Source organism: Loxodonta africana, chromosome 3, assembly GCF_030014295.1.
Source record: "Loxodonta africana isolate mLoxAfr1 chromosome 3, mLoxAfr1.hap2, whole genome shotgun sequence".
Taxonomy (NCBI): domain Eukaryota; kingdom Metazoa; phylum Chordata; class Mammalia; order Proboscidea; family Elephantidae; genus Loxodonta; species Loxodonta africana.
Window position 1 is genome coordinate 80193782 of NC_087344.1, and position 19215 is coordinate 80212996.

General features: G+C 43.5%; 1 protein-coding gene across 1 annotated transcript in view; it reads left to right on the forward strand.

Moving 5' to 3' along the window:
- CFAP57 (cilia and flagella associated protein 57) overlaps positions 1 to 16141 on the forward strand; it is a 115245-nt gene extending 99104 nt beyond the window's left edge. The window contains 2 exon segments of the mRNA XM_023554611.2: positions 10013 to 10145; positions 15713 to 16141. Coding sequence (XP_023410379.2) covers positions 10013 to 10145; positions 15713 to 15927 — 348 coding nt within the window. The 3' untranslated portion in view covers positions 15928 to 16141.
- Positions 16142 to 19215: the final 3074 nt, after the last annotated feature.

The following is a 19215-nucleotide window of genomic DNA, read 5'->3' on the forward strand; positions in this document are numbered from 1 at the left end:
CAAGACTGGATTGTGTCTTAAGCCAATTTCTTTTGGGATAAAAAGAGAGAATTAAGCAGAGAGTGGAGGACCTCATACCACCAAGAAACAAGAGCCAGGAGAATAGTGTGTCCTTTGGACCAGGGGTTCCTGCATGGTGAAGCTCCAAGTCCAGGGGAAGATTGATAAGAAGACCTTCCTCCAGAGCCAATAAAGAGAGAAAGCCGTCCTCTGGAGCTGACACCCTAAATTTGAAAGTCTAGCCTACTAGATTGTGAGAAAATAAATTTCTCTTTGTTAAAGCTGTCCACTTGTGGTATTTCTGTTATAGCAGCACTAAATGGCTAAGACAAAAGGTGATCCAACCAAATGCAGAAATTGTTGAGCAATATCATTAATATCATATGCAAGTAAGATTTTACTGAAGATCATTCAAAAGAGCTCCAGCAGTACATCAACAGGGAAATGCCAGAAATTCAAGCTGGATTCAGAAGAGGATATGGAACAAGTGATATCATTGCTGATGTCAGATGGATCCTGGCTGAAAGCAAAGAATATCAGAAAGATGTTTACCTGTGTTTCATTGACTATGCAAAGGCATTTGACTGTGTGGATCATAACAAGTTATGGATATCATTGTAAAGAATGGGAACTCCAGAACACTTAATTGTGCTCATGAGGAATCTGTACATAGATCAAGAGGCAGTCCTTCGAACAGAACAAGGGGATACTGCATGGTTTAATGTCAGGAAAAGTGTGCATCAGGGTTGTATCCTTTCACCACACAAATTCAATCTGTATGCTGAGCAAATAATCTGAGAAGCTAAATGGGGCATCAAGATTGGAGGAAGACTCATTAACTCAATGGCACTGGGTTTAATATGCAGATGACACAACCTTCCTTACTTGCTGAAAGTGAAGAAGACTTGAAGCACTTACTGATGAAGATCAAAGAGCACAGCCTTCAGTATGGATTACACCTCAACAGAAAGAAAACAAAAATCCTCACAACTGGACTAAGAAGCAACATCACGATAAATGGAGAAAAGATTGAAATTGTCAAGGATTTCATTTTACTTGGATCCACAGTCAACGCCCGTGGAAGCAGCAGTGAAGAAATCAAGTGACGAATTGCATCGGGCAAATCTGCTGCAAAAGACCTCTTTAAAGTGTTGAAAAGCAAAAATGTCACCTTGAAGACTAAGGTGGGCCTGACCCAAACCGTGGTGTCTTCAGTTGCCTCACATGTATGCGAAAGCTGGACAATGAATAAGGAAGCCCAAAGAAGAACTGATGCCTTTGAGTTATGATGTTGGTGAAGAATATTGAATATACCATAGACTGCCAAAAGAATGAATGAATCTGTCTTGGAAGAAGTACAGCCAGAATGTTCCTTAGAAGCAAGAATGGCGAGACTTTGTCTCACATACTTTGGACATGTTATCACGAGGGACCAGTGCCTGGAGAAGGACCTCATGCATGGTAAATTAGAGGGTCAGCGAAAAAGAGGAAAACCCTCAATGAGATGGATTGACACCCTGAGTGCAACAATGGGCTCAAACATGGCAATGATTGTGAGGATGGCACAGGACCAGACAGTGTTTTGTTCTGTTGTACATAGGGTCACTATGAGACGGAACCAACTCGACCACATCTAACAACAACAAAGCTGAGAGAGCAGAGTTGCTGTTCCAATGGACCTGGAAGGTAGAGCTGAAGCCCAGGGCAGACGGGCCTCCGCTCAGAATCCAGAGAGTGTGGCCAATACCTAGAGTCTGGAGGGCAGGGCCATTGTCCAAATGGTATCAGAGAACAGGGGATTATTTTCAAGCCTTGACAGCTAATGTAATGTGTTCTGCTGATTTGCTTGGTGCCTGTTATCCCTTCTTTCCCTTCAGTTTCTCCCAATTGTAATAGAAATGTCTAGCTTGTGCCTGTTTCACCATTGTACTTTGGAAGCAGATAACTTGTATTCTCAATTTCACAGATGAACAGGAATTTTTGGATTTTGGACTTGGGGTTGGTTTAAGAGTTTTCCTATGATATGATGGGGTGAATGTGTTTTACATGTGGCAAGGACATGAATTTTGGGGGGCCAAAGGGTAGAATGTCATGGATTGAATTTGTCCCCCCAAAATGTGTGTCAATTTGTCTAGTCCATGATTCCCAGTATTGTGTGATTGTCTGCCATTTTGTCATATGATGTGATTTTCCCATGTGTTATAAATTTTACCTCTGTGATGTTAATGAGGTGGGATTAGTAGCAGTTATGTTAATGAGGCAGGACTCAATCTACAAGATTAGGTTGTGTCTTAAGTCAATCTCTTTTTTTTTTTAATAATAGTTTTTATTGAGCTTTAAGTGAACGTTTACAAATCAAGTCAGTCTGTCACATATAAGCTTATATACACCTTACTCCATACTCCCACTTAGTCTCCCCCTAATGAGTCAGCCCTTCCAGTCTCTCCTTTCGTGACAATTTTGCCAGTTTCTAACCCTCTCTACCCTTCCATCTCCCCTCCAGACAGGAGATGCCAACACAGTCTCAAGTGTCCACCTGATACAAGTAGCTCACTCTTCATCAGCATCTCTCTCCTACCCATTGTCCAGTCCCTTCCATGTCTGATGAGCTGTCTTCAGGAATGGTTCCTGTCCTGGGCCAACAGAAGGTTTGGGGACCATGACCGCCGGGATTCCTCTAGTCTCAGTCAGACCATTAAGTCTGGTCTTTTTATGAGAATTTGGGGTCTGCATCCCACTGATCTCCTGCTCCCTCAGGGGTTCTCCGTAATGCTCCCTGTCAGGGCAGTCATCGGTTGTGGCCGGGCACCATCTAGTTCTTCTGGTCTCAGGATGATGTAAGTCTCTGGTTCCTGTGGCCCTTTCTGTCTCTTGGGCTCATAGTTATCGTGTGACCTTGGTGTTCTTCGTTTTCCTTTGATCCAGGTGGGTTGAGACCAATTGATGCATCTTAGATGGCCGCTTGTTAGCATTTAAGACCCCAGACGTCACATTTCAAAGTGTGATGCAGAATGTTTTCATAATAGAATTATTTTACCAATTGATTAAGTCAATCTCTTTTGAAATATAAAAGAGAGAAGCGAGCAGAAAAACATGGGGACCTCATACCACCAAGAAAGTAGAGCCAGGAGCATGTGTTCTGTGGACTCGGGATCCCTGTGCTGAGAAGCTCCTAGAGCAGGGGAAGATTGAGAACAAGGACCTTCCTCCAGAGCCAAGGGAGAGAGAAAGCCTTCCCGTGGAGCTGGCATCTTGAATTCAGACTTCTAGCCTCCTAGACTGTGAGAGAATAAATTTCTCTTTATTAAAGCCATCCACTTGTGGTACTTCTGTTACAGCAGCACTAGATTACTAAGACAGGTGGGGTAGGGAAAACCAGAACAGAAAGGACGGTACTTGCCCATTCAGAGTCTGTCTCCCCATGCTTCCTTTCAGTCGACTTCATTTAGTTTCACTTCTCCTGCCTCATTCAATAAATTAATAATAATAATCATAATAAATACTAGAAGTAAAGTACCATTTCCCCAGTCCTCTCAGTTTATATCATTAATTACTTCTTCTTCTTGGTCATCCCCATCCATTTTGTCCCTGAATCCTATCGATTTTATGTCTGACCTGAATCTCGTGCTCATCCTTCCTGCTATGATTTGTAACTAGCGTTTGTGTAATAACCTGAGGTTCTTGGCATTTCTCCCTTTACTGTTGTAATGATCCCAACTGAGGCCCATGCCCTGGTTTCTCCCCACCCCCTCTACAACTGTCACCATGACTGACATCACTGACGCTGGTACTTTTCGCATGAATGCCTGTTTCTGACCCCACTGCCAGCCTTTGACACCTCCATGATGCCTTGTCACTTAAATGGGCCTCCAGAGCATGACTCAGTCCTTACTAGAGTGTGATGGAAGCCTAAGGCTCGACACAGTCTGGATTCCCTAGTTCTGGTCACTCATTCATTCAAAAAAATCACCTAAGAACTAGTTTCTGAAAGCCTAGTATGCACTGGGCATTGTACCTGCATGGGAGGCCCAGTTTGGATTCAATACCCAGAGATGCCATGAGAGGAAAGTGCTGTGCCAGGAGAGCCTGAGCCGGGAGCACCTAACCCAGTGTGAGGAAGGCTCCCAGGGGAGGTGGGATATGGGGAAGAGTGTTCCAGGCTGGAGCCAAGAGGGAGCAAGCAGAGTCTGAGTACTAAAAGCTTGATGTTAATAATAATAATAAAAACAAGAGCAATCCTAACTGCAAAGACTGATTGGATCCCTGCCATATACCAATCATTTTGCATACATTACCTCATTTAGCCCATACAACAACCTTATGAGGAAGTTATTATTAGACTTATTTTCAAAAGAGGAAACAGAGGCAGTGCATAGTGGTAGAGCCAGGATTCGAAGCCAGCTGTGAATCCAGAGGTGGTCCTACCCTTTGAGACTGAAGCAGATCTGCTTCCTGTGTTCCTTGTCTCTTAAGCTTCAGCTTCCTGGTTCCTTGGCCTCTTGGCCCCTCAGGCCTCATGCCTGCATCTGCCCTGCTGGGGCAAGTGTTAGAAAACTCTGTAGCTCCACCAATAAGTGCCTGGAAGCACCCCACTCCACCAGTAAACTTCAGCTGGAAGGCAGTCAGCTCTCTTGCTCCATGGGTTGGCAAGCCTAGCTCAACAGATAAGTGCCCAGAGGCACCCCCCTCCACCAGGAAGCATCCTGCCAAAGGCACTCAGCTCTCTCCATGGGTTGGCTCCAGCACGGTCTAGAACTGGTCTTTTGGTTCTGCTGCTTGTCACTGTCCGTGCCGTCTCCAGTGTAACAGCTCTCCTCGTTTCCTTCTCAGTCCTCACCAGAATTGTCTTTGATACCCATAATTCCACCAACAGGCTCTTCAAGGCAATCTAGCTTTTACTGTTGTTGTTGTTGTTGTTGTCGTTAGGTGCCATCGAGTCAGTTCTGCCCCATAGTGACCCTATGTACAACTGAACAAAATACTGCCTGGTCCTGAGCTATCCTCACAGTCATCGCTATGCTTGAGCGCACTGTTGCAGCCACTATGCCAATCCGTCTTGTTGAGGGTCTTCCTCTTTTTTACTGGCCCTGTACTTTACCAAGCATGATGGCCTTCTCCAGGGACTGATCTCTCCTGATGATATGTCTGAAGTATGTGAGGTGTAGTCTCGCCATCCTTGCTTCTAATGAGCATTCTGGTTGTACTTCTTCCAAGACAGATTTGTTCATTCTTTTGGAAGTCCATGATATATTCAGTATTCTTCGCCAACACCTCAATTCAAAGGCATCAGTTTTTCTTCTGTCTTCCTTATTCATCACCCAGCTTTCACATTCATATGAGGCAATTGAAAACACCATGGCTTGGGTCAGGCCCACCTTAGTCTTCAAGGTGACATCTTTGCTTTTCAACACTTTAAACAGGTTTTTTGCAGCATATTTCCTCACTTGATTTCTTGACTGCTGCTTCCATGGGCGTTGATTGTGGATCCAAGTAAAATGAAATCCTTGACAACTTCAGTCTTTTCTGCATTTATCATGATGTTGCTTATTGGTCCAGTTGTAAGGATTTTTGTTTTCTTTCTATAATCCATACTGAGGCTTTATCAGTAAGTGCTTCATCAGTAATTGTTTTCAAGTCCTCTTCACTTTCAGCAAGCAAGGTTGTGTCATCTTCGTATCACAGGTTGTTATAGAGTCTTTCTTCAATCCTGATGCCATGGTCTTCTTCATATAGTCCAGCTTCTCAGATTATTTGCTCAGCGTACAGATTGAATAAGTATGGTGAAAGGATACAACCCTGACACACACTTCTCCTGACATTAAACCACGCAGTATCCCCTTGTTTTGTTCAAATGACTGCCTCTTGATCTACGTACAGGTTCCTCATGAACACAATTAAGTGTTCTGGAATTCCCATTCTTCACAGTGTTATCCATAATTTGTTATGATCCACACAGCTGAATGCCTTTGCATAATCAATGAAACACAGGTAATCTTTCTGGTATTCTCTGCTTTCAGCCAGGATCCATCAGACATCAGCAATTTGTTCCACATCCACTTCTGACTTTTTCTATTAGGCACGTTAAAACTCTTCCAGACTATCCATTCACAGCTTCAAATCTGCTTCCATATTTTAGATATCTCTGTTAAAACAGCACCCTGCTCTTCTGGTACCAAATTTTGCCTTAGTTATCTAGCGCTGCTGTAACAGAAATACCACAAGTTGATGACTTTAACAAAGAGTAATTCATTCTCTCACTGTCTGGGAGGTTAGCAGTCTGAATTCAGGGTACCAGCTGCAGGGGAAGGCTTTCTGTCTCTCTTGGCTCTGGAGGAAGGCCTTTGTCTTCAATCTTCCTCTGCTCTAGGAGCTTCTCAGTGCAAGGACCCTGAGTCCAAAGGACACATGCTCCTGGCTCTACTTTCTTGGTGGTATGAGGTCCCCATGTCTTTCTGCTTGCTTCTCTCTTTTATATCTCAAAAGAAATTGACTTAAGACACAACCTAATCTTGTAGATTGAGTCCTGCCTCATTAACATAACTGCCACTAATGCCACCTCATTAACATCATAGAGGTAGGATTTACAACATCTAGGAAAATCACATCAGATGACAAAACGGCAGAAAATCACACAATACTAGGAGTTATGGACTAGCCAAGTCGGCACACATTTTGGGGGGACTCAATTCAATCCATGGCACTGCCCCTACCCCAGGGCTGGTTTGTAGGTTTGTCTTATGCTGGGTTCTCTAGAGAAGCAAAACCAGTAAAGCATATAAATATATATTTAGAGAGATTTACATCAAGGAAATAGCTCACGTGTTTGTAGAGACTGGAAGGTCCCAGGTCCGTGGGTCAAGATAGAGGTGGCTCCTGATCTGCATAGCTACAGGGGCAGCAAACACAGGATTGGCAGGTCAGAGAGCAGGGTTCTTACTCACAGGCTACAATCGACAAATCCCAAGAGCAGCAAACGAGACTCAAGAACTGGAGGTCGAACAGAAGCCAGCTGCAGGATCCAGAGCGAGCAAAAGCCCATGAGCCTTGCCAGAATGTCCACTTATATTCAGTGCAGGCCACATGCCCAAGGAAACTCCCTTTCAACTTATGGGCTACTCACAGCAGATCCCATCATGGAGGTGATCACATTATATCAAATCTCTTCATGGAAGTGATCACAACATCATAATGATTGCTAAACTACATCATAACTGCCAAACCACTGAGAATCATGACCCAGCCAAGTTGACACACAACCTTAACCATCACAAGTTCCCTTATTAGTAATAATCTCATCTTATTCAACTTGATATCAACTTTATTATTTATTCATTTGCTTATCCATTTCACAAATATTTATTAAGCAACTTTTTAAATGCAAGGCAGCATCCAAGGTCTTAGAACCCAGTAAATTTGTGTTGAATTGACTGTGTCATGGCATAAATTTGGCATGGAGAAATTCCAGGGAAGGAAACTGACAGAGAACTTTACTGGAGAGGTGACAAATGTGCATAGCATCTGGAAAGGCCATATGGGAGATTCATCACCCAGGCCTGGGTTGGTTATAGGGTAACATCAATGGAGAAAACCTGCTGACTTCTAGAAAAACAGGCACAAAGCTTAGATTGAAGAACAAGGGATTGGCAATAATAATTGAGTATTCATCTGACAGAGATTTTGTGTGTGTGTGATGAAATATACATAACAAAACATAAGCCATCTCAACATGCACAATTTAGTGATGTTGAATTATATGCATCAAGTTGTGCAACGATTCTTAACTATCATTTTCCAAATCACTCCACCACCATTAACATAAACTCAATGCCCCCTAAGGAAAAACTCTCCTTTTTCCTCTCCCTTCCACCCCTGATAACCACTAATAATCTTTAGTTTCTATGTACTTGCTTATTTCATATAAGTGAGATCATAACAGAATTTGACCTTTTGTGGCTGATTTATTTCATTCAGCACGATGTTTTCAAGGTTCATCCATGTATGGCATACATCAGGACTTCATTTCTCTCTACAGCTCAGTAGTATTCCATTGTGTGTGTATACCACATATTGTTTATCTGTTCATTTGTTGATGGATAGAGAACTTTTTTTTTTAATGTTGTTGTTGTTAGTTACCATCAAGTCGATTCCAACTCATGGCAATTCCATGTGTGCGGAGTAGAACTACTCCATAGGGTTTTCAAAAGCAGATAGCCAGGCCTGTCTTCCGAGATGCCTCTGGGTGGGTTCAAACTGCCGGCTTTTCGGCTAGTAGTTGAACACTTAACCGTTTGCACCACAAGGAATACTGAAATTCAGTGATGCACTGAAAATGTGAAGATTTAGATTAGCACTTAGGAAAAGGTTCTGGAGGTAAAGAATTAGTTGGGGTCCTCCAGCCCTCGGCCCCAGCTGAGGGGTAGGCATATCCCCAGAGCAGATAACTGCCTGTCAAGGTGTAGTGAGGCTAGTGATTGGGATCATCTGATTCTCTAGGCTCTGACTCCTGAGATCACATCCAAGTGGGAGCAGTTTGTTCCTGGCACAGGTGATTTGGCCTGCATTCTGGTACTCAGACACTTGAGGGCTTTGCTACTCAATGTGTGGTCTGGCACGAAGACCAGCAGCAGCATCACCTGGGAGCTGGTTAGAAATGCCAGCTCTCAGGACCTGCCCAGACCTACTGATCAGAAGCGGCATTTAAGATGATTCATTCATCACGGTCCTATGAAATGCGCACCTAGGGGTTCTACACACAAGGTTCTGTGTTCTACAAGCAAAATAGGTTCTAAGAGCAAAGTAGCCAGTCCTCTGGGCCTATGGTGACAGGGCCCCCCCACTTGGTGCCATTCTTGTGCCCTCATGTTGAGTGTGAAATGGAAGGCCGTGATCTAAGGTGTGGGGAGAGAAAAGATTGCTTGGTCCCAAAGTTCAGAGTCCCCACAACATGCCCCCAGCAAGCTCTTCATCTTCTCTCTCCTTACTTCGTGCTCCAGTGAAACAGAACTACTTCAAGAACCACCCCCCTCCCCCTGACCCCCCACACACACATTAGCTGCGTCATACTTCTGTGCCTTTGCTCCTGGTGTTCCTGTTGTCTGGGACACCCTTTGCCCTCTCCTTGAAAACTCCTTCAAGCCTCAGCCCAGGGGCCAATTCTGGGGAATCCATCCTTGTCATTCAGATAGGACTAAGTACCTTTCCTCTGTGTCCCACTTGTCCATCGCAGCAAGATGGCCACCATTAAACTGTGCCCAGAAACCCCACTAAACAGCACACTGTTTAGGACCAGGACAGTGACTGGCATTTAATAAGTACTCAATAAATATTGGATGGATGGATGGATATTTATCAAACACAAACAAGAAAAATGAACTCCTAATGGATGTGGCAATAATTATCCATTCGCTTTTTCTGGTCCTCACTAACCTGCATGCTGCTGAGGGCAGGAACCATGTCTTATTTACGTCTGCATCCCGAGGACCTGGCACGTACCCTATAAATGTACGTTCAACAAATGAATAAAGTATAACACAGTGCTTAAGAGCTCAGAGCTCTGGAGCCACACTGTTGGAGTTGGAATCCTGGCTCTGCTACTTGCTAGCTGAGTAACCTTGGGTAAATTACATAACCTCTCTGTGCCTCAGTTTCCTCCTCTGTAAAGTTGTGGTTGTAATAGTATCTACCCATAGGGTTACTGTGATACTTAAATGCATTAAATTCATATAAAGTGCTTAGAAAAGTGTTGTTGCTGTTGATGTTGGAAAGAGCATTGATGGATGAGAATGGTGCAGCTGTTTGTATCTTACTCTACCAGAGTCCACCTGAAGGTAAGTTAGCTGGTACCTCAAGAGGCTGAACCATGAGCTGGGATAAAGACTCATGCCCCAATGAGAAATCATAGAGTTAATCTGGGCCCAGGCCCAACACCACACATCACCCACAGGCCCTGTGTCCGTGGCTTATTCATCCAGACTCACTCTCTCTTCATTTTCTTTTTTTTTTTCCCCTGCAGGAAAATGTCTCCCTGATCAAGGAGATTAATGAGCTCCGCAGGGAGCTGAAGTTCACTCGCTCCCAAGTCTATGACCTTGAAGCAGCCCTGAAATTGGCCAAGAAAATTCGACCACAGGAGGTTCCAGAGACAGGTAATATTACCAGTGGCCAGGGGAGATTGGGCAATGGAACCAGGAAACCAATGGTAGCCACAGGCCAGGACTCCCTTTGACTACCAACGCTGCCTGTCCAATGACCTTTTGTAAGCCTCTCCATGCCATGTGCCATGTCTCCAAAATGATCTGTAAGGTTCTTTCTATATCTCAGCACTTAAAGGTCCACAATCCCTGTCCAGAATCCTTAGGGGTTAACTATGATTAAGAATTCAGAATTGTTCAGATTTTAGAAAGAGCACTATATCTATCTATATCTCACTTGTCTATTCCAAGAAATTTGGAAGACAGTTACCTGGCCAACCAACTGCAGAGATCCATATTTATGCACATTGCAAAGGGAGGTGATCCAACAGAATGTGGAAATTATTGAACAATATCATTAATATTCTGCTGAAGATCATTCAAAAACGGCTGCAGCAGTATTTCGACAGGGAACTGCCAGAAATTCAGGCCAGTTTCAGAAGAGGACGTGGAACCAGGGATATCATTGCTGATGTCAGATGGATCCTGGGTGAAAGCAGAGAATACCAGAAGGGTGTTTACCTGTGTTTTATTGATTATGCAAAGGCATTTGACTGTGTGGATCATAACAAACTACGGATAACACTGCGAAGAATGGGAATTCCAGAAGACTTAATTGTGCTCATGAGGAACCTTTACATAGATCAAGAGGCAGTTGTTGGGACAGAACAAGGGGATACTGATTGGTTTAAAGTCAGGAAAGGTGTGCGTCAGGGTTGTATTCTTTCACCATACCTATTTAATCTGTATGCTGAACAAATAATACGAGAAGCTGGATTATATGAAGAAGAACAGGGCATCAAGACTGGAGGAAGACTCATTAACAACCTGCGTTATGCAGATGACACAACCTTGCTTGCTGAAAGTGAAGAGGACTTGAAGCACTAATGAAGATCAAAGACCACAGCCTTCAGTATGGATTGCACCTCAACATAAAGAAAACAAAAATCCTCACAACTGGTCCAATGAGCAACATCATGATAAACAGAGAAAAGATTGAAGTTGTCAAGGATTTCATTTTACTTGGATCCACAGTCAACAGCCATGGGAAGCTGCAGTCAAGAAATCAAAAGATGCGTTGCATTGGGTAAATCTGCTGCAAAGGACCTCTTCAAAGTGTTGAAGAGCAAGGATGTCACCCTGAAGACTAAGGTGCGCCTGACCCAAGCCATGGTATTTTCAATCGCATCATATGCATATGAAAGCTGGACAATGAATAAGGAAGACCGAAGAAGAGTTGACGCCTTTGAATTGTGGTGTTGGCGAAGAATACTGAATATACCATGGACTGCCAAAAGAATGAACAAATCTGTCTTAGAAGAAGTACAACCAGAATGCTCCTTAGAAGCAAGGATGGCGAGACTGCGTCCTACATACTTTGGACATGTTGTCAGGAGGGATCAGTCCCTGGAGAAGGACATCATGCTTGGCAGAGTACAGGGTCAGCGGAAAAGAAGAAGACCGTCAACGAGGTGGATTGACACACAGTGGCTGCAACAATGAGCTCAAGCATAACAACGATTGTAAGGATGGCACAGGACCAGGCAGTGTTTCGTTCTGCTGTGCATAGGGTCGGTATGAGTCGGATCCGACTCGACGGCACCTAACAACAGCAACAAGTAAAATTTTGCCCAAGAGCATTCAAAAATGGTTGCAGCAGTACATGGACAGGGAACTGCCAGAAATTCAAGCCCAACTCAGAAGAGGGTGTGGAACCAGGGATATCATTGCTGATGTCAGATGGATCCTGGCTGAAAGCAGAGAATACCAGAAAGATGTTTACCTATGTTTTGTTGACTATGCAAAGGCATTTGACTGTGTGGATCATAACAAATTATGGATAATATTACAAAGAATAGTAATTCTAGAACACTTAATTGTACTCATAGGAACCTGTACATAGATCAAGAGGCAGTCATTCAAACAGAACAAGGGGATACTGTGTGGTTTAAAATCAGGAAAGGTATGCATCAGGGTTGTATCCTTCACCATACTTATTCAGTCTGTATGCTGAGCAAATAATCTGAGAAGGTGGACTATATGAAGAAGACCACAGCACCCGGGTTGGAGGAGGACTCTATAACAGCCTGCGATATAAAGATGACACAACCTTGCTTACACAAAGTGAAGAGGACATGAGACACTTACTGATGAAGATCAAAAATCACAGCCTTCAGTATGGATTACACCTCAACATGAAGAAAACAAAAATCCTCACAACTGGACCAATAAGCTACACCATGATAGACAGAGAAAAGATTGAAGTTGTCAAGGATTTCCTTTTACTTAGAACCATAATCAACGCCCATGGAAGCAGCAGTCAAGAAATCAAACAATGTATTGCGTTGGACAAATCTGCTGCAAAAGACCTCTTTAAAGTGTTGAAAAGCAAAGATACCACCTTGAAGACTAAGGTACACCTCACCCAAGTCATGGTATTTTCAATCATCTCATATGCATGGGAAAGCTAGACAGTGAATAAGGAAGATTGAAGAAGAATTGATGTCTTTGAATTATGGTGTTGGTGAAGAATATTGAATATACCATGGGCTGCCAGAAGAACAAACAAATCTGTCCTGGAAAAAGTACAGCCAGAATGCTCCTTAGAAGGGAGGATGGCGAGACTTCACCTAATGTACTTTGGACATGTGATCAGGAGGGACCAGTCCCTGGAGAAGGACATCATGCTTGGTAAAGTAGAGGGTCAGCAAAAAAGAGGAAGACCCTCAGTGAGATGGAATGACATAGTGGCAGTAACAATGGGCTTAAACTTAGCAAAGATTATGAGGATGGCACAGGACTGAACAGTGTTTTGTTCTGTTACACACAGGGTTGCTATGAGTTGGAACTGACTTAACAGCACCTAACAACATCTATCTATCTACATAATATATAACATAACATCCCCAGAGGGGTCTGGGGCAGTGCCCCCATTAAACGCATTAGTGTTTCTGTAGTGAAATGTACGAGTAGTCACACTTAGTGGAATAGATAGATAGATAGGTGCCATCAAGTTGACACCAACTCATGGTGACCTTATGTAAAACAAAACGTTGCTCAGTCCTGCGTCATTCTTATGATCACTGGCATGTGCAAGTCTGTCGTTGCAGCTGTTGTACCAATCCATTTCACCAAGGGTTTCTCTCACTCTCATTGGTCCTCTACTTCACTAAACATGATGTTCTCCTCTAGGGGTTTATCCATCCTGCTGACGTGTCCAAAGCAAGCTAGTCGGACAATGTTCTGTTGTGATCCATAAAGTTTTCATTGGCTAATTTTTGGAAGTAGATCAGCAGGCCTTTCTTCCTAGTCTGTTTTAGTCTGAAAGTGCCACTGAAACCTGTCCACCACGGGTGACCCTGCTGTTATTTGAAATACTGGTGGCATGATTTCCAGCATCACAGTAACACGGAAGGCACCACGGTAAGGCAAACTGGCAGACAGGTGGTGAAGTGGAATAAATAAAGACTATTAAAAGCTTCATGAGTTTAGAAAAGCTTTCCATTTTTGAGCTTTTTGCACTTTAGAATTATGGATAAGGGATTGTGAGCCTATACAATTAAAATGAAGACAAAAAGGAAGATCAGGAAGTAAAGGGAGATGGGAAAAAATTGCATATGAAATGAGTTAGTTACTGTAATTATACCCTCAAGTTCCTCTGAATTTCTGACAGCCAAGGCAAAAAGGAAAATAAAGAAATGTGATAGGTTACATGTTCTTACTGTTTGGTAAAGGGAACCTTTTTCTGTCACTAAATTCTATGAGAAACTCATCACAACAATGCTTAAAAAAGGGATATTAAATAACGTAATGGACAGTCTTTAACTTCAGGCTTTTAGACAATAAAGAAACGTTCTTTAGCCATCCATTTCTTATCTGGAGAGTCAATAAAACCAGGAAATAAAACTGGCATGGGTCAGTTCTATGTAGGCTTGGTCTGTATTCTGGTACTGAGACCCTCGAGGGCCTTGCTACTCAAAGTGTGGCCTGGTCCACTGACCAAGAGGGCAGCATCTCTTGGGAGCTGGTTAGAAATGCACCCTCAGGGCCTGCCCCAGACCTACGGGGGTGGTAGGGCCACTTTCCCTGGCGGCCAAGTTCCCCAGGCCACTACTGTGGAAAATGGTCCGAGTATACCGTTTTCTGATGGTTACATTCAGGAATAAAGCTTAAAGATTTTGATCAGCTGAAACATCCTATGACTGCGAACTAGGTCTTTCAAGTATCAGTTGTCTTATGTACTACAGTCATGTAGGATACTGTCATTAGGGGAAGTTGGTTGAAGGGTATACAGGAACTCTCTGTACTATTTTGCAACTTCTTGTCAGTCTTCAGCTGTTTCAAAATTATAGAGAGTGAGTCTTGGTGGTGCAGTGGTTAGGTTCTCAGTTGCTAACCAAAAGAACCCATCAACCGCTACACAGGAGAAAGATGTAGTAATCTGCTTCTGTAAAAATTACAGCCTTGGAAGCCCTATGGGGCAGTTCTACTCAGTCCTATAGGGTTGCTATGAGTTGAATCGACAGCACACAATAACAACACACACACAAATATACACAGACACACATATATGTATTTTAAAATTACATATATATACATATATATCTGCATACACAGGAGCCCTGTTGGCACAGTGGCTAAGCATCCAAAAGGTCAGCAGTTTGAGTCCACCAGCCACTCCTTGGAAACCCTGTGGGACAGTTCTACTGTGTCCTATAGGATTGCTATGAGTCGGAATTGACTCAGCAACAACAGGTTTGGTTTTTTGGTTTTTATGTACACATATATATACACACACATACATATGTGTATATATGTATATATATAATACTGTCTCACATGCCCTGTTAGAGTTGAAGAGAAGGTGTGATAAGAGTAAACTTCATAAGCAGTACCTCAAGTGGCAATATTGGGTTAAAGAACTGACATGAGTATCTCACGTGTTATGAAGACTGAAATGCTTGACTGTCTTGAAAGTGAAGCTATCTTCTCTTGGAGGAAAGGCACAAATGTGCTTGTGAACAATTGCAAAACTTCTCTTAAAAAAAATGTTTCAAATCTGCCCAAACATCCTAGCAAAAAAAATTGAGCTCTCCTCAGGGTGCTGTAGTACTTCTTACTACTATTATGGAAATTTTCAAACATGCAAAAATAGATAGAGAAATCTAATGACTTCCCATTAATCTATCCCCCAACATAGGTCAGCAGTTCAGTGCCGCCCTGTCTGTCCACTGTGGAGAGTGGGAGAATGGGCAGCCTTCACTGGAAAGGCCTCAGGGCAGGCTGACTGGGGCTCAGGAGGGGCCTGGGCTGGGGTCGCCCTCGGCATCTGTCTTATCATGCTGAAGAGTATCTGTTCATTTCTCCGTCTCTCTGCTAGACACTGAGATGTCTTCTTATCCCTGGCTGCTGGGATTCAGAGTGTCTACAGTAGAGTAGGTGCTCAGTGACTGTTTGAGGGGGGATAGAAGGGGACAGGTCCAATGAACAGGCCCACATGAGTCCTGCTGTGTCCCTCACAGCACCCAGCAAGGACATACCTGGTGTCGCTCCCACCATGCGACTGAGTGAACAAGAAGAAACTGGGAGAATCATCGAAATGCAGCGCCTAGAAATCCAGCGCCTCCGAGACCAGATCCAAGAGCAAGAGCAGGTCCCAGGCTTGCACCCCCTAGCCGGCGTTCGGCTTCCTTCCCTCCCGGAATCAGAGGTGAACTTTGAGGTGCACACCAGCTGACCTCCTCTGGTGAGCCATCCTCAGCCTCTGGCCACAGCCAGGAGAAGCACTGTGGGTCCACCACGCATCTGTCCCCAGGCCAGGCTCTGGGCTGGAGTCTGTGCAGCACTGACCCCACCCAGCCTCTCTCTCCCTGCCCTGGAGAATTTGGACACAGCAGAATAAAGGCGTTTGGCCACAGTGGTGTCCTCTCTGCTTACCAGGGAACTGGGGATGGGGGAAGGGAAAGAGGAGAGCTGAGGACTTGGGGGAGGAGGCTCCAGTTCATCCAAGCCACTGCTACTTGTCCCTGTCTGGGCACAGGGCTGCCTGTCACCACAGAGATCACACCAGACTTTGGGGCTAGCCCACCGCCACCTTCTTCTCAGGGCCTTAAGGACTGCCTGCTTCTATCCTAAATATCACTGCCTGCTACTTCTGACCTGGCTTTCCACTCTGCCTGGTAAGTCAAGATCAGACAGAGCCTCCTGCATTGTCTTCTCCTGTATGAAACATTAGGAGGTTTCCTTTGGATTTGAACTTGAGTGTAAATACAAGAGGAAAGATGAGAGTAAAATAGTGAAAGCTACAAAAATTCCTCAGAGTCTCACATGATCTGCTGACCCTGTTCTTAGGAATGTAAGCAGAACTCGGCCCTTCTCTTATCTCCACCCCACTTGCTATCTTTGTTCTGCAGAGCCCTGTTCCGTGCCTTCATTTCTGGGGGGCACCTTTATCTCTAGAATTCCTCCTCTTTCCACACAGGCCCCATACTGGGAGACCCCACCACATACAGGTACCAGGAAAGGTAGTTTTTATGCACTGAAGGCCAAAGGAATGTAACCCAGAGGTCCCTACCTTCTCCCACCTGCAAAGGGCAGACAGCTTCCTAATACACAAATAAATGGTTAAGTCCCCAGGCCCTGCTGGTCACCTCTGAGTGTCCTTAACCTGGTGTTTCCAAGGCAGTGGCTGTTTTCCCCATCTTCCGCCAATCTGCTTTACCCCAACTCCGGGCACTGCTTGTGTTCACTCTTCACAGTGAGAGCTGAGACTTAGCTGTCATGTTTAGCAAGGTTCTTCTGAAAGCTGAGGTGACAGAAGAAAGAGCCACTGCAGAGGCCATAAAGCAAAGTACCCTTAGGTTCCACAGCCCCGACTCTCCTTAGAAACTATCTTCCCAGCCAAAAGACTACACTTTGTGGCAGGGCCAGCTAATCCCCTCTCATCTTTTCCCTTGTGTTTACACACAAGTTCAAATTCATAGGAAACCTCATTATGTTTCATACAGGAGGAGACAATCCCCTTCATCCTCTCCCCTGCAGGGAGACCAGGCCCAGAATAGGAAAAATTGAGGCACTCTCTGAGAGACCCCGCTCAGCCTCAGAGACAACTCATAATATTATCATAATATTATACACAGTGGCCACAACTATATACTTGAGCATACCAACAATGTGAAGGTGCTGCAGGCCCCGGCAGTGTTTCGTTCTGTTGTACATAGGTTCATCATGACTTGGTGCCAACTTGATGGCCAACTAACAACCACAACGTTTAGCCACAGTGAATTTCTTTCCGGTACTCTAGAAAAGTTTCCCCTGCACTTTTTTTTCTTCCCAGGTCATCTTCCCTCTCCCTTTCCTTGATTAACTCCCACCAGTCCTAACCCAGAAGAGCTAGATACGCTCTTTGTGGATTTTTTTTTTCATTTCATTCATTTTTGTAGATTTTATGTTTACCGAGGCTTTGTTTCTCTGCTTTATTTTAATGAGTAGGTTTGTTAACTTTCTTTGTGGTTACCTTGAAATTTACCCCAATCTTCATAAGTTTAAACCAGTCTTTTATTACTTGATAATGCCTTGACTTCCTCTCCATTGGAAAGTTCTATACCTACCTGGTTTATTCCCTCTTTTATTGTTTCGACATTGTTGTCATTTACAGATTGATCTCTCTGGTTCCCTGTTGTAAATTTTTTAGTTTTATCCTTGACAGTTCATTGTCTAGGTTGATATCTGGCTGATGCTGCCTTATGGGCTAGATTCAGGTTGTTGGCTGATGTTGTTGGTTCTCTAACCAAAGGACTCCATTTGATAATTCTTGTAAGTTTGGTTTGGTTTTTACATATTCCCTTAATTTCTGTTTATCTGGAACTGTCCAAATTTTATCATCATATTTGAGCGAGAGTTTTGCAGGATATATTATTCATGGTTGGCAGTTTTTTTCTTTCAAGATTTTATATATGTGACCCCAGTGCCTTCTTGCCTGCATGGTTTCTGCCAGGTAATCAGAGTTGAGTCTTATTGTTTCCCCTTCATAAGTGACTTTTTGTTTTTCTCAAGCTGCTCTCAGGATCCTTTCTTTTTCTTTGGTATTAGCAAGTGAGATTATGATATGGGTCTTGGTGTTTTTGTTTTGGGGTCTATCCTGTATGGGATTTGTTGAGCTTCTTGGGTGGTTGGCTTTTTGTCTTTCATGATATTAGGGAAATTTTCTGTCCGCAAATCTTCAATGATCCTCCCTGTGTTTTTTGTTTTCTCCTCGTGTTCTGGAACTTCCATCACACACAAATTTTTGCTTTTGATTGTATCCCACATAGTTCTCAGGGCTTCTTCATTTTTCTTTGTTCGTTTCCCTGATTTTTCCTTAAACAAAGTGGTATCCCAAGGATTTGTCTTCAGTTTCGCTGATCCTGTCTTCCATTGTTTCAAATTTGCTCCTAAAACCTTCATTTGTACTGTCCATTTGTGAAATCTTGTTATTTATCTTTTGGATTTTTAATTGCTGTTTTTCTATGATTTCTAGTTGTTTATTTATTTTGACATTTTGTTCCTGTATTATTTTCCTGAATTCTTCCATTGTTTGGTCTGTCTTTTCCATGATTTTGTCTGTTTTTTCTATGACTTTGTATATTTTTTCCTTATTTTTGTCTCATTTTCCTTCATCTGTTGGAGACGCCTGAATATTAGAGTTTGAATTTCCTATCAGGTAGTTCCAGTACCTTTTCTTCTAGCAGAAGGTCATCCAGTATTTTATTTTGGTTGCTTTCTGGAGCCATCCTCTCCTTTTTTTTTAATATGTTTTGATTTTGTCTGCTGTCTCCGGGACATTCAGGCATTATTGCCTGGTCCTGCAGCATCTTCACGATCATTGGTATGCTCAAGTCCATTGTCAAGGCTACTATGTGTTTTGAGTGCCTTCCAACCTAGGAGGCTCATCATCCAACACTATATTGGATGGTAGTTGGTTGTGATCGATAGGGTTTTCATTGGCCGATTTTTGGAAGTAAATCATCAGGCCTTTCTTCCTAGT